The 16,629-nt window shown below is 43.0% G+C and overlaps 1 protein-coding gene across 12 annotated transcripts in view; it reads right to left on the bottom strand.

The window, feature by feature from the left end:
• Window positions 1-16,629, bottom strand: part of FRYL (FRY like transcription coactivator) — a 1,894,812-nt gene that overhangs the window by 755,649 nt on the left and 1,122,534 nt on the right. For all 12 annotated transcript variants that reach the window (XM_069201557.1, XM_069201569.1, XM_069201550.1 and 9 more), the window contains one exon: window positions 4,703-4,853. In XM_069201557.1, the coding sequence (XP_069057658.1) occupies window positions 4,703-4,853 (151 nt within the window). The remainder of the gene's footprint in view (window positions 1-4,702; window positions 4,854-16,629) is intronic.

The following is a 16,629-nucleotide window of genomic DNA, read 5'->3' as shown; positions in this document are numbered from 1 at the left end:
TGTGAGCAATCTGCAGTTAGAGAATCCACTGGAAAGATTGATACAGAAGGTCAGTAACTTGTTCTTTGAGATCGGTTGTTGGTCATAGCTTTGTCTGACAATTCTGTTCCAAACCCAATGGCGGCTTCTCCAATGCTGCCACAGAGGAACTATACACACCACTGAAATACTGAAGAATAGGTAGTCTAGTTTGATAGTTGAAGGTAGGGTGGAGGTTATGAGGCATCAATGTTTTTTTTTTCTCCAAACAAATCTCACAATTATTACTCTTACAAAACAAAGCACGTGTCAGAAAGCCACAACCTTATTTTGACCTAAACAAGGTACCTATTCTGCAAACTTCTCAGGCAGATTAACTGTATAGTCATGGTCATTTTCAGTGTGGACATCAGCCACCCCCTTTTTTGAAGTAGCAAGCGTAAGGTTGACTTATCCTCACCTCCTTACACTGAGCAGCTCCAGCAGCACTGTGCGCCAGCCAATGGTGTCCAATCTAGCAAAGAAGTCAGACCCAGGAGAAGGAGAGAGGGGTGCTGAGGAGCCAATAAAGCAGAAGAGGTTCCATTGTCTCTAGGTGTGCCTGCTGATTAACAGTTGAAGGTCTTAACAGACTCAACCTGTGTCTCGCTCAAAACTTTTGCGTGAATGCACAAACTAATTTAGGCTGCATTTTTCCACATCAAAAATAGGATCCTAGGACAACACAATTTGAAGAAAGAAAAAAAAAAAAAACTTTTGTAAAGCTCTGTAACCCGGCATCTGAGGTGCAGAAAATGAAATAAAGTCAACTGCTTGGGAGGTAGTTTTTTTTACATGGAGATGCTATGTCACCAAAAGGGATGAAACTGGTGATTCCGCAGCTGACGCTGCTTGGGCACAACTAGCACCGGTGAATGACACTGAACAAAATATTCCAAAGATTCAAATGGTTGTTGAGATTTGAAGAGGAGGAATCTACAGGAAAGTATTTTTGCACAACATAACAGATGACATGCCATCAACTCAGCACTTTGGTTCTGATTGAATATGCAAAGTCATTCAAAGTAATTGCAATGGGACATACAGGCAAAGCTATAGCAATCTATCTCTATCTCACTACGGTGGAATAAAAGGGTGCTGTGTCTGGGTCAATGAATGTAACAGCCCCTGGGTCTGCGTAGGCAAAATGATTGTATTTAATACATGATCAGCTGTTGCAGATTGATGTAACAGAAAATATACTGCTAGATTATACAGGTCGACAGGAATAAAATCAGTTAACTGGAAAATGAATGACAATTCTTTGTTACATTCCTGTAAACACTGGAACTAAATATCACTAAATCACACCATAGAGCCTATGGCTTTATGATGCTTTGATTTACAGGTGAAGCTGGAACCATGCTGAAGACTGGAATGTGTTCCAGTTTAATGTTTTATAGGCTAGTTGCCGAAGCCATATATACAACAGACCCAGTGGGTGTCACACAAGTCTTTATGTACACATCCAGGCAAGGGTTCAGGAAAATAGGCTGTCAGCTTTTAGGAGTATCCACTTTGCTTTGGTCTCTGGTTTCCTTGAGCCCACAACGACCTAACCAAAAAAGTCCTTCAGATACAAGCATCAAGGAAAAAGCAACAGGCAGAATTCCACAATGGCTCAAGTGAATTGAGGAGCTGGCACTGCATCTGTATTTGTATTTGTTTGACCCTGGTGCAAGGGAGAACAGGATTTCTCTCACCAATGAGGAAATGTTTGGCAATCCATAAACTCTACTAGGCTGGTGCACCTCAGACTAGACACTATAGGCAATGATGTTTAATTTCAAATGAAAAAGGTTAACTTTTTTTTCCAATTCTTTTTATTGCAAAAGAACACCAAATAAGACATTGCTGCAGCACAATCAACGACTTTGTATGATAGTCTGACAACATTACTTCTCATAGAAGTCTCCCAATAGCCCATTCCCTCACCCCCAATGGTAAAATCAGAACGCATCCTAAACATCAGTTTGTATCTGGTTTCGATCTTCTGCTCCCACGGGGCCAAGTGGAGCACATAAACCACCTCTATAGAAACTCCAGTGTAGGAAGTTGGCTCTGTATATACTATTTCAAAGTAAGAAATAGTGTGCACAGAGTCCAAGGGTTCCCCTTAGAGGTAAGATAGTGGCAAAAGTAGATAATTTTAATGCTCTATTTTGTGGTAGTGTGGTCGAGCAGTAGGCTTATCAGAGGGTAGTGTTAAGCATTTGTTGTACACACACAGGCAATAAATGAGGAACACACACTCAAAGACTTACTCCAGGCCAATAGGTTTTTATATTGAAAAACATATTTTCTTAGTTTGTTTTAAGAACCATAGGTTCAAGATTTACAGTTAATAGTTTAAATGTAAGGTGCTTCACTTAGATACTTTAGGAACTTTGAATGAACACAATATCATGTACAGTCTTTGTAAAAATGGCAATAAGCTATTTCAATAGTGGAGACTGCAAAAATCAACAGTTCCTGGGGGAGGTAAGTAAAGGTTACTTTTGAAGGTAAGTAAAACACTTACAAGTCTCAAAGTTGGGGCATAGGTAGCCCACCGTTGGGGTTCAAGGTAACCACAAAGTTACCACACCAGCAGCTCAGGGCCGGTCAGGTGCAGAGGTCAAAGAGGTGCCTAAAACACACAGGATTCTATGGAGAACAGGGGTGCCCCGGTTCCAGTCTGCTAGCAGGTAAGTACCTTCTTCCTCGGGGGGCAGACCAGGGGGGTTTTGTAGGGCAGCGGGGGGGGACACAAGAAGGCACAGAAAGTACACCCTCAGCGGCACAGGGGCAGCCGGGTACAGTGTGCCAACAGGCATCAGGTTTTGTATAGGAAGTAATGGAGAGACCCGGGGGTCACTTCAACGATGCAGGCGGGCACAGGGGGTGGGCTCCTTGGGGCAGCCACCACCTGCGATAGGCAGAGGGTCGCCTGGGGGTCAAAGTCTTCCAACTGATCTTGTAGGTTGGTAGCAAGGACTTGCAACTCACCAACCTGGGTTTTTAGCGCCTTTGTGTTGCCTTGGATGGAGGGAGGCGATAGAGTCTTCCACCTCTTTCACTCGGGTAGCCATCTCTGTTGTTACTGAGTCAATCCTGGTTTCTAGGGAGGTACGGACCCCCAGTATAGCTTCCATGATATCTTGAAGCGTGAGGAGTCCTGGCTCAGACGAGATCCAGTCTGAAGTTGTCATAGCAGGCTCCAATGATGCTCCGACTCCAGGGACCTCCCTCAGGAGTGTGTACTTATCTAACTGGGATTGATGGACAGCACGTCCTCCCCTGCCTCCAGTCATGGCTGGACTTCCAGTCACTTCTTTCTATAGGTCGTTTACCTCAGTCAGTGAAGGAGCAATTGGAAATTGGTGGCGCCAGCCTAGAGGGTTCTTAGACTTCCCCGGCGGCCTGTCGGTTTCTCAACTGCGCTGTTCAGCCACACACCTCCACACCCCCAGGAGTATCCAACACAGTGAAGCTCAAGTGTTTGCCTGGAAGAAGAAAGGACGGGTAGTTGTCTCAGTGTCGCAGGTAAGCAGTGTACTCCTTCAGGATATCTCCCATGCACTGTCTGTGTGGACCAATAGCCACCCTGGTGAGGTGATAGTGCTTTAATGAGGTTAGAGCGCAAGTTTTAATAACCATCCGTTCAGTAGCAGGGAGCGTTCGGTGCTGCTGCACTGAAACCATATGAGGGAGTTGGCTCTTACTCTTGATGTCAGGTTGTCACACATGCCATCCTCGAGTTCAGCAATGCTCTTCTCTTCCTGGTCATACAGGCCAGTTCACTCTGACAGTGTGGGGGTCAGGAGGGCTCTCACAGGGTTAACCTACCTGGGTCAGCTGCGGGCCCTGTCACCTGAGACAGGAGAGTCCAGCCGCAGTGTGTTGTATGCCATTCCTACCGGGCTGAGCACTCCACACCATTTCAAGTATGGCGGAGCGGAAGGGACCTCCCAGTCGACCTCGCACACCTCTGCAGGGAGCATCCGTCCCATGGTTCTCTGACGAAGGGCAACACTGGTGGCAGCCGGGGGGACACACCGTCTGTGCGGTGCCGCGAGCTAGTGCAGATACTGGGCCAGGGCTCCTCCTAAGGAGCAATCTGCGTCAAGCTCCCACTCGTCACACGAGCTAGGCAGTAGGTTCCCTGGGCATTTCTGGACTCCGTGCCAAGTCCTTGCGCACATGGGACAGATGAGGTATTGGATATTGAGAGGACTAAACTAAACTGGGGATCGGAGCCGCGTTAGAAAGCAGCATCTCGTCTGGCTGTTGGCAACGCCCCCTGGTGTGGTTAATATTAATCACCAGCTCTTTTAAAAGTAGCACACAACTGTGTGAAGGACCAGTCAAGCTCATGTATCCGCTAAAGAGGAATACTTTAATGAAGTTTGAGTCCTTAACTATAAACTGGCAGAACTGGGCTGTGGTAGGGATCACTGCTGTACCAGAAAGGTATACACACAACATAACAGCTGGCACTTATAATTTAGCAAACAAGGGTTGAAGACGATATCTATGTCCTAACACCCAAGTGAAATGGTATCAAATACAATACGTAAAAAACAAAACACAGAATTCCATTGACACTATTTCCAATACTCTGTTTGTCAGACAATGCCAGATGACATCTAAAGGTAAACTATAAATAGAGAACAGATGCATGGTTATTATTATTTTTTTTTACCTGTGAAGAGAAATTCCAGCTGATGATGTTTCAGGCAAGTAATCTACCAATGGTGACCAACATCCCCCGGTAGGAGGGAAAGGTAGTGACTCTCCCTGATTATGCTCCATCACTTTCAGTCTCCACGTCGAATAAAGAGGCATTGAATCACCTATTAACACAATTAACCAGTTACGTCTACATCACTGGATTCTTCCAAACATATTTAGTGATAGTTATTAAAACTGAATAATAAAAAAGAAGATTAATATGCTATGAGATTAATATGCTATATGCAAAATGTTGGACTCATAAGCTTATTCATTCTATCTACATTGTTCTAACATGTTATCGGATATGCCAAGTTCTGTTCCAGGGATAGACTTACATCAATGTATTACTCTATGTGTACTATATAATGCACTTCTCAATACTTCTTTCAATATTTATTTTGTTTTAAAGGAAGTGAAATTTAATAACCCTTTCACAATTGCTTATATTTTTTAGGCACTAATTGTGGTGTAAGGCTAAGACATGCTAGAAATGCAACAGGCCAGTAACCATGCCCAGGACTTGAAAAATACCAGCAAAGGCGATAAATAACATCAAAGATGAAAAGTGGAGGAAAATCTGGGCATGTCCAGCAAATTTCTAGCCTGTCTCCCATTACTTCTTGACTGGGGAAAGCTTGAGCAAAAAACTGTTCCTCTTTGTCATCCGTTGCAAAAACATAGCAACAGAAGAAGAAAGCACATGTCCATTGTATCACCTTTGGATGAAGTTTGCGCAAGCTGTAGCATATCATAAATCAAAAATGAGCATGCATTTTACATTTACCCGTCATGTTCAAAGTTTTAAAAACTCTTCTAGAGAAGAGAGAAATCCTGTACCCTAAAGCTTGAAACTCTGACTCTCTCCTGATAATGACCACTGTCTGCATTATAATGAACAATCTTAATTCATTTTTCTTTTTTTCAAAATGTGATTAACGTGTTTCCGTATGAGAAGGCAGCATAAGCAGAAAAGAAAATAGTAATCTCACTTTTGGAGAAACATTATATGATTTTCACAATGTATGCCTTACTCATTACTTGAGTTTACAACTTCGTCTTCTGGCACTTCCTCAATAAGTTACTTCAAGTAAGTTACATTAAACTGATATATATTTTTTAACAAATCATTCACCATGCGATCATAGCTTAGCAGAGAAGCCAACTGTATCACAGAAAGATGAAAGGAGAAACATACTTATGTATATGAACCTAAAAGCAGACTAGAAACTACATACAAAGAGATCTTCACAGCACTTGCTGACATGGCATAAGCTCCCTAGTAGACATCTGTCATACGGCCAGCATGAATGTAGAGGTAGTTTGGTTTACCGTATGTAACATACAAAGTATAGTGTGAGGCCATTTCTTTGGGGTTCTGAAGAAGTCAGTGGTTAGCGTTTACTACTGGTGTTCCAGGATTAACAATACCATTGCACTACATTTGGATAATCAGAGGGTTACATCTGTGTACACCAGTTCCCTGGAAAGCAACGAGAAGGAATTGGCTACTTTAGGAGATGGCAAAATTTAGAAGCAGACCATGAGGACATCAGTACTATACAGTAGCATACAATACAAATCAATGATTTGACTTCCATGAAGAATATATTTTTGTAGACCGGGGTAACAGAAACATTTCTTAAACCTAAGAAACACAAAGGAAACAAGTGCTAGTATCTGAAAGGGCCAGGATACAGCCCTAAATATTACTGTAGCATTCATGCATTTGGTTTAAAATTAAACCCAGCTCATGGCCAATGTTATCCCATGAGGGAGAGTTTGTGTGTTCTTCATTAGCTTCAAGACTTATTCTGTTTTACAATAAGGTATGTAAACCCAGCTAGTCATGAAGACAGATGTGCAAAATAAAGACACCCTCCAGTAGGACGGCCATCTAACTCAGTGTTGCTTGAACAGAGTGAAAGGTGACTAACTGTTGAATTTCCCTTCAAAAGCATCCCAAAACTAACATTTTATAGAAACTCCAACAAAAACAAACAGAACAACTAATGCACAGATGAAGCCAAAAGATCAAGGTGTGAAGATCCAATTTCTGTTCAAAGACTCATATCGGAGGTCCTGTAGGGACACATATCAAAAGCAAATCACCAAGATCACCAACTAAAGACCCAACTAGGCTTTACAAGCATTTTCTACTGAGACATGCAGAGCATGGTCATCAAGTGCCCTTGATATCAAACTTTGGATGGTCTTATTTCAGAATTGGGCCAATCACAGTCAAAGACTTTCTAGTGGTAAAGCCCCCATGGGATTGGGGGCATCCAATGCAACCAAAGGCTACCAAAAGTCTCAAAAAGGATTTAAGGTATAGGGTAACCATAACTTCAACATTGTGATATACCTATAACCTTAGTAGTGTTTTAAACAGCACCTGAATTTAGGTTATCAGCCAAGCGAGCAGAACACAATTCTAAAGGCAGTAGTGATGACAGACTTCTGTGTCTCTGCGGCTGACAGAGGGAACAGAAGGACGCCCTAAGGGTACTAAATGGTGTTTTTTTTGCTTTCTTTTTGCAGTTGAAGGCACAAAAGCCTCACATAATGTACTCATGTAATGTTTTGTAATTTTTTTGTTTTTATGTCTGGGATTCTGTCCTTTGAAACCACTTGAACACAACTGTTAAGACAGTAGTGCCATTTTCTGGGCTTTTCTTCACGCAAGGCAGTGTAGCGCCTATTATCCCACTAAGGTCGCTGCATAACACAGCATCAAAGTTTTCCTAAAGACCAAGTTAAAAGTCTAGCAATGTCTGACTTCTTGCAAATGTCACTTGGAACCTTTGAGTAGAGTTCCCTTACCTGTCTGCCACAATTGATGTTTCTACCTCAAAGCAGCCAATTATATTTTGTGCAGGGAGAGGCCAAAAAAACACTACCTAAAGTTAAGCATTTTCCTCCAGTACTAAGGAAGTACATCTCCTTCACTTTGGTGTTAGCCTGGCGGCCATGTCCAGGCATGTAGTCACTTGTCAAACTAATGACAATCAGTCAAAATGAAAACATGCAGAGAAACCCAGTCTCTTGCATACGTATAAGCACTGTGTCCTACATGGACGGCCATCCAGGGTGAACAGAAGAGCAACGTGTGCACACACACACACACACACAATGTATAAACACTGTGTCCTATATGGACAGCCATCCAGGGTGAACAGAAGAGCAGCATGTGTGTGTGTATATATATATATATATATGTATGGAAAATGTCACTTACCCAGTGTACATCTGTTCGTAGCATGAGACGCTGCAGATTCACATGCTGTGCATATCCCGCCATCTAGTGTTGGGCTCGGAGTGTTACAAGTTGTTTTTCTTCGAAGAAGTCTTTTCGAGTCACGAGATCGACGGACTCCTCCCATTTCGGCTCCATTGCGCATGGACGTCGACTCCATCTTAGATTGTTTTCCCCACAGAGGGTGAGGTAGGAGTTGTGTATATAGTAATAGTGCCCATGCAATGGAGTAAGTATGTATGTACATAATGTGACTAAAAGTGTTACATTTACAAATTTTCAAATGTACAAGTTTAACTTTAATCAACTTATAACGGCTACAGGCTCACAGGGAGGTGGGAGGGCGCATTTGAATCTGCAGCGACTCATGCCACGAACAGATGTACACTGGGTAAGTGACATTTTCCGTTAAATGGCATGTGTAGCTGCAGATACACATGCTGTGCATAGACTAGTAAGCAGTTATCTCCCCAAAAGCGGTGGTTTAGCCTGTAGGAGTTGAAGTTGTTTGAAATAATGTTCTTAGTACTGCTTGTCCTACTGTGGCTTGTTGTGTTGTTAACACATCCGCACAGTAATGTTTAGTGAATGTATGAGGCGTAGACCATGTGGCTGCCTTACAGATTTCTGTCATTGGTATATTTCCTAGAAAGGCCATTGTGGCGCCCTTCTTTCTAGTGGAGTGTGCCTTTGGTGTAATAGGCCGTTCTCTTTTAGCTTTAACATAACCGGTTTAAATACATTTAACTATCCATCTGGCAATGCCTTGTTTGGATATTGGATTCCCTGTATGAGGTTTTTGGTAAGCTACAAACAATTGTTTTGTTTTGCGAAACTGTTTAGTTCTATCAATGTAGTACATTAGAGCTCTTTTTATGTCTAATGTATGTAATGCTCTTTCAGCTACAGAGTCTGTTTGTGGAAAAAACACTGGGAGTTCCACAGTTTGGTTTAAGTGGAACGGTGATATAACTTTTAGCAAAAAAAATGGATTTGTGCGTAGAACTACTTTGTGTATTTGTATAAAGGGTTCCTGTATGGTACAGGCTTGTATTTCACTTACTCTTCTGAGAGATGTGATAGCTATTAGGAAGGCTACTTTCCAAGTTAAGTATTGCATTTCACAAGAGTGCATGGGTTCGAACGGTGGACCCATGAGTCGCGTTAATACAATATTGAGGTTCCACGAAGGAACTGGTGGTGTTCTTGGTGGAATGATCCTTTTTAGACCCTCCATAAATGCTTTTATGACTGGGATTCTAAATAGTGAAATTGAATGTGTAATTTGCAGATAAGCTGAAATTGCTGCGAGATGTATTTTAATGGACGAAAAAGCTAAGTTAGATTTTTGTAAGTTTAGCAAGTAACTTACAATGTCTTTTGCAGACGCGTGTAATGGTTGAATTTGGTTATTTTGACAGTAATAAACAAATCGTTTCCATTTATTTGCATAGCAATGTCTTGTAGTAGGTTTTCTAGCCTGTTTGATGGCCTCCATACATTCTTGTGTAAAGTCTAGGTGTCCGAATTCTAAGACTTCAGGAGCCAGATCGCTAGATTGAGTGATGCTGGATTCAGGTGTCTGATCTGCTGTTTGTGTTGAGTTAACAGATCTGGTCTGTTTGGTAGTTTGATATGAGGCACTACTGACAGGTCTAGTAATGTTGTGTACCAAGGTTGCCGTGCCCAAGTTGGCGCTATTAGTATTAGTTTGAGTTTGTTTTGACTCAATTTGTTTACAAGATACGGAAGGAGTGGGAGAGGGGGAGGGGGAAAAGCGTAAGCAAATATCCCTGACCAACTCATCCATAACGCATTACCCTTGGAGTGAGACTGGGTAACTGGTAGTTTAGTGAGAACCCTAGTTTGTGAAGGGTTTCTATGACGTATTTTGTGTGTTGAAGACACTGTTTGAGTGCTGGTTTTGATTAACCAATCGTCTAGATACGGGAATACGTGTAAGTGCTGTCTTCTGCTATATGCCGCTACTACTGCAAGGCATTTTGTAAATACCCTTGGTGCTGTTGTTATTCCGAATGGTAACACTTTGAACTGGTAATGTACTCCTTGGATTACAAACCTTAAGTATTTCCTGTGTGAAGGATGTATGGGTATATGGAAGTACGCATCTTTGAGATCTAATGTCGTCATGTAGTCTTGTTGTTTGAGCAAGGGGATTACGTCTTGAAGTGTCACCAAGTGAAAGTGATCTGACTTGATGTAAAGATTTAGTGTTCTGAGATCTAATATGGGTCTTAGAGTTTTGTCCTTTTTGGGTATGAGAAAGTACAGGGAGTAAGCCCCTGTTCCTTTCTGATGATTGGGTACTAGTTCTATTGCATCTTTTTGTAACAACGCTTGGACTTCTAGCTGTAATAGATCCATGTGTTGTTTGGACATGTCTGTGTTTTTGGAGGCACATTTGGTGGTAATTGTAGGAATTCTATGCAATAGCCATGTTGGATGATGGCTAGGACCCACGAGTCCGTTGTTATTTCCTCCAAATTTTTGTAAAAATCTATTAGTCTCCCCCCCCACTGCTGTTATGTGTTGGAGATTTGTGACACTGAAGTCACTGTTTATTTTGAGGGGTTTTTGGACTTTGGAACTTCCCTCTAGTCTTAGGGAACTGTCCACCTCTGTATTGACCCCAAAATCCTCTTCTCTGATACGGTCTCTGGTATGTAGGCCCGGTTTGTGAGGTTGAGGGTTCTGTGGTTTGGCCCCGAAACCCCCCTCTAAATTGTGTGTTTCTAAAAGTGCCTCTGCTCTGTGGGGAGTAGAGCGCGTCCATGGCCTTGGCCGTATCTGTATCTTTTTTCAGCTTCTCGATAGCTGTGTCCACTTCCGGGCCAAACAACTGCTGTCCATTAAAGGGCATATTAAGCACAGCCTGTTGGATTTCGGGCTTGAATCCTGAGGTGCGCAGCCATGCGTGTCTCCGAATTGTGACCGCTGTATTTACAGTCCTTGCAGCGGTGTCTGCCGCGTCCATTGCTGAACGTATCTGGTTATTTGAGATACTTTGGCCCTTTTCTACCACTTGTTCTGCACACTTTTGGAATTCTTTGGGCAGATGTTCAATAAAGTGTTGCATTTCATCCCAGTGGGCTCTGTCGTATCTTGACAACAAAGCCTGTGAATTTGCAATGCGCCATTGATTGGCTGCTTGTGCTGCCACTCTTTTTCCCGCTGCGTCGAATTTGCGACTTTCTTTGTCGGGTGGTGGTGCATCTCCGGAGGTGTGTGAATTCGCCCTTTTACGTGCTGCACCTACTACTACTGAGTCAGGTGTCAGTTGCTGCGTGATGTACATAGGGTCTGTTGGTGGAGGGCTTGTACTTTTTCTCCACCCTAGGAGTGATGGCCCTGCCTTTTACTGGTTCTTCAAATACTTGCTTAGCGTGTTTCAACATTCCCGGGAACATCGGAAGACTCTGGTACTGACTATGTGTGGACGACAGAGTATTAAATAAAAAGTCATCTTCGATAGGTTCAGCGTGCAGTGTCACGTTGTGAAAGGCAGCTGCTCTGGACACCACCTGTGTGTAAGCAGTACTGTCTTCAGGTGGTGATGGTCTTGCTGGGTAACAGTCGGGACTGTTATCTGACACAGGCGCATCATAAAGATCCCATGCATCTGGGTCATCTTGGCTCATGCCTGTGTGCGTTGGAGACTGCACCATAGTTGGGCTAGCAATTGGTGATGATTGCGGTGAGCGTTGTGGTGATGGTGGCGGAGTTACTTGTTTTGCCACCTTTGTTTGTGGTTGTTTATCCTTATCTTGGAAAGCCAGTTTCCTTTTCATCCTTATAGGAGGGAGAGTTCTTATCTTCCCTGTCTCCTTTTGGATATGGAGCCTTCTCTGTGTATAATCTGGCTCCCCTGCTTCTAGCTCTTGTCCGAATTTATGGCTTTGCATTTGTGTGGAAAGCCCATGTTCCTCGGTCTAGGAACTTGTTTTCGGCTCCGAAGCCGGATGTTTCGGTATCAAAACCTTTTCAACAGTCTTTTTCGGCTCCGAAGCCACTTTTTTGAGTTTCGGTGTTGTGATCTCTCGGTGCTGACTCATCTCGGTGCCGGTATCTCGAAGTTGAGATTGTTCTGAACCAGTGTCTCGGGCCGAGTCTTTTCTGTGCCGGTATCTCGACCGGAGACGGATGACTTCGACACATGTGTGCCCTTTTTCGGTGCCGATGGACGGTCCCCGATTTTTTGGGTTAAGCCATGGCCTGCCGGCGGTGGCGTCCCCTGGGCTTTGATGATTTTTATGTGAGTTTTGGCCGGGGCTGTTTTACTCACGGTTTTCGGCGTCTGTTCTGTTTCGGCCTCGTCCGAGTCAGCAATGGAGAAGGTTTCTTCTTCCTCCAAGTCGTGGTGTCCTGACGGCGGCGACGCCATTTGAAGTCTTCTTGCTCTCCGGTCCTTCAGCATTTTCCTCGACCGAAACGCTTGACAGGCCTCACAGGTATCCTCTTTGCGTTCGGGAGACAAACACAAATTACAGACCAAATGTTGATCTGTGTAAGGATACTTGTTGTGGCATTCGGGCAGAAGTAGAATGGGGTCCGTTCCATTAGTCTTGTAGACGCACGTGGTCGGGCCGACCAGGCCCCGCCAGGGAATCGAAACCCCAAAGGGCCACCGGAGCTCTTCAAAATTCGGCGTTGATCTGCGTTAACTAACCCGATACCGAACGCAAACAATACCGTCGAATTTTCCGATATCTAACCAACTTTCCGAACCGAAACACGGAGCGAAGAGGAACACGTCCGAACCCGATGGCGGAAAGAAAACAATCTAAGATGGAGTCGACACCCATTGACAAAGGAGCCGAAATGGGAGGAGTCCCTCGATCTCGTGACGCGAAAAGACTTCTTTGAAGAAAAACAACTTGTAACACTCCGAGCCCAACACTAGATGGCGGGATATGCACAGCATGTGTATCTGCAGCTAGACATGCCATCGAACATATATAGATGGAAAATGTCACTTACCCAGTGTACATCTGTTCGTGGCATTAGTCGCTGCAGATTCACATGCTGTCGACTCCATCTTAGATTGTTTTCCCCGCAGAGGGTGAGGTAGGAGTTGTGTATGTTAGTAATAGTGCCCATGCAATGGAATGAATACGTATGTACATAATAAAGGTTAAAGTAATATGTTTACAAATGTACAAATGTTCAAGATCTACTTCTAAACGGCTACAGGCTCCCGGGGAGGCGGGTGGGCGCATGTGAATCTGCAGCGACTAATGTCACGAACAGATGTACACTGGGTAAGTGACATTTTCCGTTCGATGGCATGTGTAGCTGCAGATACACATGCTGTGCATAGACTAATAAGCAGTTATCTCCCCAAAAGCAGTGGTTCAGCCTGTAGGAGTTGAAGTAGTTTGAAATAATGTTCTTAGTACAGCTTGACCTACTGTGTCTTGTTGTGCAGTTAACACATCTACACAGTAGTGCTTGGTAAATGTATGAGGCGTAGACCATGTTGCTGCCTTACATATTTCGTTCATTGGAATATTTCCTAGAAAGGCCATGGTAGCACCTTTCTTTCTGGTTGAGTGTGCCTTTGGTGTAATAGGCAGCCCTCTCTTTGCTTTAAGATAGCAGGTTTGAATACACTTAACTATCCACCTAGCAATGCCTTGTTTTGAAATTGGATTTCCCGTATGAGGTTTTTGAAAGGCAATTAATAGTTGTTTTGTTTTTCTAATTAGTTTTGTTCTGTCAATGTAGTACATTAGTGCTCTTTTGATGTCTAATGTATGTAGTGCTCTTTCAGCTACAGAATCTGGCTGTGGGAAGAACACTGGTAATTCTACTGTTTGATTTAAGTGGAACGGTGAGATAACCTTTGGTAAAAAAAATTGGATTTGTCCTTAGAACTACTTTATTTTTATGTATTTGAATAAATGGTTCTTGTATGGTAAATGCTTGAATCTCACTCACTCTTCTTAGAGATGTGATGGCAATCAAAAATGCAACTTTCCACGTTAAGTATTGCATTTCACAAGAATGCATGTGCTCGAAAGGTGGACCCATGAGTCTTGTTAAGACAATGTTGAGGTTCCATGAAGGAACAGGTGGTGTTCTTGGTGGTATAATTCTCTTTAGGCCTTCCATAAACGCTTTAATGACTGGTATTCTAAATAGTGAAGTTGAATGAGTAATTTGCAGGTAAGCTGATATTGCGGTGAGATGTATCTTTATGGAAGAGAAAGCTAGATTTGATTTTTGCAAATGTAGTAAATATCCCACTATATCTTTTGGAGATGCGAGTAATGGCTGAATTTGATTATTATGGCACTAATACACAAATCTTTTCCACTTATTTGCATAGCAGTGTCTAGTGGTAGGTTTCCTAGCTTGTCTTATGACCTCCATACATTCTTGTGTGAGGTCTAAGTGTCCGAATTCTAGGATTACAGGAGCCAAATTGCTAGATTCAAAGATGCTGGATTTGGATGTCTGATCTGTTGTTTGTGTTGTGTTAACAGATCTGGTCTGTTGGGTAGTTTGACATGAGGTACTACTGAAAGGTCTAGTAGTGTTGTGTACCAAGGTTGCCTTGCCCATGTTGGTGCTATTAGTATGAGTTTGAGTTTGTTTTGACTCAACCTGTTTACTAGATATGGAAGGAGAGGGAGAGGGGGAAAAGCGTACGCAAATATCCCTGACCAGTTCATCCATAGAGCATTGCCTTGGGATTGATCTTGTGGGTACCTGGATGCGAAGTTTTGGCATTTTGAGTTTTCCTTTGTTGCAAATAGATCTATTTGAGGTGTTCCCCAAATTTGAAAGTAATTGTTTAGTATTTGGGGGTGAATTTCCCATTCGTGGGTTTGTTGGTGATCAAGAGAGATTGTCTGCCAACTGGTTCTGAATTCCTGGAATAAATTGTGCTATTAGGCGAATGTGGTTGTGAATCGCCCAATGCCATATTTTTTGTGTTAGGAGGCACAACTGTGTCGAGTGGGTCCCTCCTTGTTTGTTTAGATAATACATTGTTGTCATGTTGTCTGTTTTGACAAGAATGTATTTTTGGGTTATTATGGGTTGAAATGCTTTCAGCGCTAGAAATACTGCTAACAGTTCTAAGTGATTTATGTGAAACTGCCTCTGATGTATGTCCCATTGTCCTTGGATGCTGTGTTGATTGAGGTGTGCTCCCCACCCTGTCATGGAAGCATCCGTTGTTATGACGTATTGTGGCACTGGGTCTTGGAAAGGCCGTCCTCGGTTTAAATTTGTACTGTTCCACCATAGAAGCGAGATGTATGTTTGGCGGTCTATCAACACCAGATCTAGAAGTTGACCCTGTGCTTGTGACCATTGTGATGCTAGGCACTGTTGTAAGGGCCGCATGTGCAATCCTGCGTTTGGGACAATGGCTATGCATGAAGACATCATGCCTAGGAGTTTCATTACCATTTTGACTTGTATCTTTTGTGTTGGATACATGGCCTGTATTACCTTGTGAAATGTTTGAACCCTTTGTGGACTTGGAGTGGCAATCCCTTTTGCTGTGTTGATTGTCGCTCCTAAGTACTGCTGTGTTTGACACGTCAAAAGGTGTGACTTCGCGTAGTTGATGGAGAAACCTAACCTGTGACATATTTTGTGTGCTGTGAACACTGTCTTAGCGTGTTGGTTTTGATTAACCAGTCGTCTAAGTACGGGAACACATGTATTTGCTGCCTTCTGATATGTGCAGCTACTACTGCCAGGCATTTTGTAAAAACTCTTGGCGCAGTTGTTATTCCGAATGGCAACACTTTGAATTGGTAATGTATTCCTTGGAATACGAACCTTCGGTATTTCCTGTGTGAAGGATGTATTGGTATATGAAAATACGCATCTTTTAGGTCTAATGTTGTCATGTAGTCTTGCTGTTTGAGCAGTGGGATTACGTCTTGTAACGTGACCATGTGAAAGTGGTCTGATTTGATGTAGGAATTTAGTGTTCTGAGATCTAGTATTGGTCTCAGAGTTTTGTCCTTTTTGGGTATTAGAAAGTACAGTGAGTAAACTCCTGTGTTTTTTTGTAGATTTGGTACTAATTCTATTGCGTCCTTTTGTAGCAATGCTTGAACTTCTAGTCCTAGAAGATCTATATGTTGTTTTGACATATTGTGTGTTTTCGGTGGGACGTTTGGAGGGAATTGGAGAAATTCTATGCAATAACCATGCTGGATAATTGCTAAGACCCAAGTGTCTGTTGTTATTTCCTCCCAAAGTTTGTAAAATTGGCTTAGTCTTCCCCCCACAGGTGTTATGTGATGGGGTTGTGTGACTTGTGAGTCACTGTTTATTTTGAGGAGTTTTGGGGCCTTGGAATTTTCCTCGATTTCTTGGGAATTGGCCCCCTCTATATTGCCCCCGAAAACCTCCCCTCTGATATTGACCCTGGTAAGTAGGCCTTGTTTGTGAGGTTGTGGTTTCTGCCGGTTGACCTCGAAACCCTCCCCTAAAAGGTGTTTTTCGAAATGTGCCTCTGCTCTGCGGGGAGTAGAGTGCGCCCATGGCTTTGGCTGTATCAGTGTCTTTTTTGAGTTTCTCAATGGCAGTGTCTACCTCCGGCCCAAACAATTGCTGTTCATTAAATGGCATATTGAGCACAGCTTGTTGGATTT

The sequence above is a fragment of the Pleurodeles waltl genome, chromosome 1_2, assembly GCF_031143425.1.
Source record: "Pleurodeles waltl isolate 20211129_DDA chromosome 1_2, aPleWal1.hap1.20221129, whole genome shotgun sequence".
Taxonomy (NCBI): domain Eukaryota; kingdom Metazoa; phylum Chordata; class Amphibia; order Caudata; family Salamandridae; genus Pleurodeles; species Pleurodeles waltl.
This window is presented reverse-complemented; position numbering and strand designations above follow the sequence as displayed.